Source organism: Chenopodium album, chromosome 25, assembly GCF_948465745.1.
Source record: "Chenopodium album chromosome 25, dcCheAlbu1.1, whole genome shotgun sequence".
Taxonomy (NCBI): Eukaryota; Viridiplantae; Streptophyta; class Magnoliopsida; order Caryophyllales; family Amaranthaceae; genus Chenopodium; species Chenopodium album.
In genome coordinates, this window is record NC_137858.1 from 14,130,772 (window position 1) to 14,136,401 (window position 5,630).

The 5,630-nt window shown below is 32.8% G+C and overlaps 1 protein-coding gene across 1 annotated transcript; it reads left to right on the forward strand.

The window, feature by feature from the left end:
- The first annotated feature begins 2,676 nt into the window (after positions 1-2,676).
- Positions 2,677-4,188, forward strand: LOC145614433 (peroxidase 12-like). The gene is made up of 3 exons (XM_081669492.1): positions 2,677-2,904; positions 3,208-3,402; positions 3,495-4,188. The coding sequence occupies exons 1-3, from the start codon at positions 2,677-2,679 to the stop codon at positions 4,113-4,115; spliced, it is 1,044 nt and encodes a 347-aa protein (XP_081525618.1). The 3' UTR covers positions 4,116-4,188.
- The last annotated feature ends 1,442 nt before the right edge of the window (positions 4,189-5,630 follow it).

Genomic DNA, 5,630 nt, shown 5'->3' on the forward strand with positions numbered 1-5,630 from the left:
GGACTTATACATGGATTTTGAAGTGGAATAAATGAAGTTTGTGCTAATTGTATTATGCATTTGTACGTGTGATGATACTTGTACGTACCTTTTGTATGATTGAGATGGTATTTGATCCATCTTTCATGTATTCGAGTGTTACTACTTTTGTTTTCATTGGAAGAATGAAAGGTGTATTTGAATAATTGAATGTTTGAAAAAATGCCCCACTTGATTGGATTAATTAGCTGTCGCAAAATGAGTAAAACACTCTATAATGCTAAGGGGTTATCCCTTATATTGCCATATGGTTTTTGGCGAATGGAACCTCCTTTGGTTTGAAATTGTGGAGTAGATTGATTGTGGGTGCAGCTTATACCTCGGCCTGTAATTGACAAATTTTTAATTTAAGGTCTTAATCTGCTTGTTTGAAATTTCTCTAAAATTAATAAATTTGATATTTGAAATCACACATTAAAATGAATATAACAAGATTTCATCACTTGATATTTTATTTTTATAAATTAATTATGTACAAATACAGTTAAAAGTCGGGCACATCATACTTTCTTCGTTCCAAATTAGATGACATAGTTAGACTTGATGCACTATTCACATAACATCTATTGAATTCGTTTTGTGATTTTGTGTTGACAAAAAGTATATCCATGTGAGGTCTTATTCTCAACATCTATCTTTTAAATATCAAATTTAATTTTATGATTTTTGCTAATATATAATCAAAGATATCTGTATTAGAAATTATGCATTGACAAACATATATGCCTAGATAATATGTCACTTAAAGGATATACATTGACAAAAATATATAAATTAAATGAGTCATTTAATATGAAACAGAAGAAGCTAAGTATTAAACATGACCAGAGTTTAAAAATTTAAACATAATACTTATTTTATGCGAAGAGAACAAAGCCACCCAAATTGAGGAAGAGTCACATTCCTGTCACTATCAATTGATCATATGCTTACATTAATCTAATTAAAGCTCAATTATATGCTTAATCAAGGGACCACATGACATATATATATTTTTAAAATTCAAATTTATAAAATATCGAGTGCAAGAATTTAATAATTTTGATGCTAATTCAAAGGCAGATGACCGGAACGAATCATAGGACAATATACAAAAGCTACCTTTTCTTTTGTCTATGAAAGAATTTTAGTTGGATTAATGTAGTACCTTGTTAATCATATCCCTCGGATATTCGGACAAACTTTATCTTAGTACATTGCATGTTAATTATTTGCTACTTGCTACCTAACTTTATCTTAATATACATGTTGAATGTTGATTATTTGCTACTTGCTAGCTATTCTTTTGGTCAATAATAAATAAAGGAGCATAATTCAACTCGGGTTATAAAAAGTAAAAAACATTTCAAAAAGCATGTGCCCACCATACGCACCATTGTACCGTCGTCTCTGACCCCGATCTAGAAGCATTTTAGTAGTAGGGGGTGCTTTTAACAAGCCGCCGGTGACCTATGCTCCCTTTTCGTATTACTCTTTTTGATTCGGTTAACTTGCCCTATTGTCGTTTATTTACAATATTTTACTGATAAATTAACATTTAATATTAAAATATAAGAATTGATCGAATTATAAAGTAATATAAGTGAGTTCTGTTTGGGGATATTTGCTAGGGTTGTCCGTTCGGTTTTCGGTTTGGATTTAGGCCAAATCCAATCCGATCCGAAATATGATACGGTTTTCAAATTTTCAATCTAATCCGATCTGAATTACTCTCTCGATCTAATCCAATCCAAATTAATGTTCGGTTATTTGGATCCGATCCGAAAATCCAAATTAAAATACAATCCAATACAATACGTTAATTTATAGCGTCTAATAAACTAATACGATAATATAAAAATAAGAATGCAATCAAAAAATTAATATTCAAAAATTCGATTTTCGGTTTTGTTTCAATCCGATTAATGTCAATTCGATCCAATCCAAAAATCCGAATTTACAAAAAATCTTAATCCAGTTGGATACTTGGATCCGAACTTTGGTGTGGATTGAATTGGATTTCGATTTTAATCCGAATTATGGACACCCCTAATATTTACGGAATTTATTAAAAGAAGAAATTGACTGATATGAGAAATTTGTATTATATCAGTTATCACTTACAACGTTTGCACGTATGTAAAAATTATACGATGTTTAGTATGTTAACTAGCTTTTAACAAGAGTTAAGCTGGGAATATTCTTATAAGGTTTTTTGTGTATGTTTTAAATATATTAAAATTTAAATTACACTCTCACCCCAACCCTCCTCACTTTAGATTTTCTTATGTATTAGTTTACCTCCCAATGTCATTACTCATATAAGGTAGAATAATCTTTTATAGGGTTGAACAAAAAGCAGATACATTATATTCAATCATGACATACATTTTCATTTTTTTTCACCTAACCCCTCACTAACCATAACAATTGCATAAAAATATTATTAATCAAATATATAAATCCATCACCTTTTTAATTTCATACAAGGTAAAAAAAAAAAAAAAAAAAAAAAAAAAAAAAAAAAAAAAAAAAAAAAAAAAAAAACAAAAAACTATCCACTTTAATTTTGATTATATATTGGCCTCAGAAGTTGGCAATATATTCTACCAAGTGATTAAAAATAACAACTATCATTAACATTATTTCAAAGAAATAATGCCTTCTCATCACTTAACCTTATTAGCCATAGTTGTATTTTCATCTTTGGTAGTAGGAAGTTTATGTAGTGTACCAATTGCACCTGGACTGTCACTCTCATTTTATTCTTCCAATTGCCCAAAACTTGAATCCATTGTTAGAAATCATCTTAAGCAAGTTTTCTCGAAGGATATCACTCAAGCTGCTGGTTTGCTTCGCCTTCATTTCCATGACTGCTTTGTTCAGGTACCATCTTACAACATTTTATTACGTAGATATTGTTCGTACATGTAGAATATTTGGTTTTAAAATTTTTTTTTTTTAAACAGAATATTTGGTTTTTTTAATTATTAGTATCATGTATGATTGTGTTTTTCGATCGGGTTCAAGTTGGGTTCGAGTTATACTAGGATTTTTGTTCCACACTTCAAGAGGATAAGGAAAATAGAAATTCAAAATTTTATGCATTTATTTCAAATTAGTGTATCTAACTATATATGTTCCTTTGTATAATGGTTGATATTTTTTGTTTTATGGAACTTAAATTAGGGATGTGATGGATCTGTATTGTTGGACGGATCAGCAAGTGGTCCAAGTGAACAAAATGCACCACCAAATTTGTCACTAAGAAAAGAAGCATTTAATATTATAAATGACCTTCGTGCCCTTGTCCAAAAAGCATGTGGTCAAGTTGTTTCTTGCGCAGATCTCACTGCCCTTGCAGCTCGTGATTCCGTTGTTTTGGTATAATCCTTATTTCATAACATCTTTTTTAATTCTTTATGTACCAATTTGAATTATCAATGCCTTAACAAATGTCTCGTTTGGTTTTGTAGTCAGGTGGACCTAACTATAATATCCCATTTGGAAGAAGGGATAGCCTAAACTTTGCAACACAAAATGTAACACTAGCCAATTTACCTAGTCCTTCTAGCAACACCACAACCATTCTCAACTCCCTCTCCACCAAAAGGTTTGATCCCACTGATGTAGTCGCCCTCTCCGGGGCACACACCATTGGTCGCAGCCATTGCTCCTCTTTCTCCAATAGACTCTACCCGAAACAAGACGGGACTATGGACCCATCTTTTGCAAAGAACCTTAAAGTCACTTGTCCTACTTCAAACACCGATAACACCACAAATTTAGACGTTCGTACTCCTAATGTGTTCGACAATAAATATTATGTCGACCTTGTTAATAGACAAGGCTTATTTACTTCCGATCAAGATTTGTTCATGGATTCAAGGACAAAAGGGATTGTCAATAGTTTTGCAAACAACCAAAGTTTGTTTTACGAAAAGTTTGTAAATGCGATGTTAAAAATGGGACAACTTGGTGTGTTGACGGGTAAACAAGGGGAGATTCGTGCAAATTGCTCTGCTAGGAATGCTAAAAGTGTGGACTTGTGGTCTATAGTGGAAGAGGGAGAACAAGGAAGATTATCACAATTTTAAGATATTTTTGACTAAGATTTTGAATGGAATTGTAATAAATTGTGCTATTTAGTTTTGTGTTTAGTCATCGTGTAATCTTTATAATTTGTGATGTTTGTCATATAGCTTTCATTTTATCATTTGCATCCTATTTATGCGTGTTTAATACTAGTACTACATAATACTCCCTCCGTCCCCTAATTTTGGTCACTTTTGCAAAAAAAACACGGGAATTAAGGAAAATTAAACAAAGTACATGGAAACTCAAACTCAATCATTTGTAAAACAAAAAAGAAGAGAGAGAAAATGCTGCATTAAAAAAGGGGCGGATTACAAGAGAAACCAATGGTTTTTCTGTCTTTATTACACAGCCAATGAAACAATTGGATTTCATTACAAATCCATGTGATTATCTGTTAACCAATCAAATTAGAACAAAAAATGTAGCCAGCCAATAAAATTAAAGTACACAGATTGCTGACTATGCACATCCTTAATCTACAATTATAAAAACCCTTTCCTCTCATTTTTTCAAATCATTTGAGAGGGAATTACACTGTGAAATTTACAGAGTGAACAACCAAAAAAATTTGGAGAAAAAAAAAATCGAACCCCAAAAAAACATCATTGCCTCCTAATCAAAATGGCTTCAGACTTCTCTTTTGATTTGAACGATGATTTGGCTATGGCTTCTGCTGCTTATGATGCTGAAATGGCAGATGTCTTTGAGTATGATCTCAACTTTGCTGATGAAGATGAGAGTGACACAGAGAGGGAGTATGAACATCACATAACTGGTTCAACAGAGGGAGCTCAGCAAACAGGCAACCAACATGAGACAGAGGATTTCAACCACACTCAGCAAGCAGCAACTAATCAGCAACAGCAAGATAACAACAACAACATTGAAGAAGGTCATCATCAGCTAAGGAGGCTCAGTAGTGGGGCCAGACTCAACATATTAATATGGCTGCTGACAAGGTCAAAAGATGGGAAACTCAAACATGGATCCATAAAACAAGCGTCCATTCATTTTAATCTGTGCACAAGAACAATTCTCAAAATCTGGAAGAAGGGAAAGCAACAAAGAGAAGCAAACCAGGACTACAACATGTCAACAGGATTTCACAACTGTGGAAGAAAGAGAATCATCTCAATTTCAAATGAAGACATCAGGGCAGTGGCAATGGGGAACAGATCATGCCAAAGGGACTTAGCCTCAATGCTTAATGTGAGCAAAAGCACAATCCAAAGAATGATAAAAAGAGGGGAGATCAGACCACACACAAATGCATTGAAGCCAAAGCTTACACTTGCAAACAAACTTGAAAGGCTCAGATTCATTCTGAACAATATCATAGGTGATTCACCAGGCACAAAAAGATGTTGTTCACCCGAAAATGGCTATGATGTTGTTTTTGTGCCTGGTGAATCACCTATGAATGGCTCTTTTTGTGAACAAACTTTATTTTAGAAGCATACAATCACTTCAACACAAGAAAATGGCTAAAACTCCAGATCAGTTGATCAAGGCTG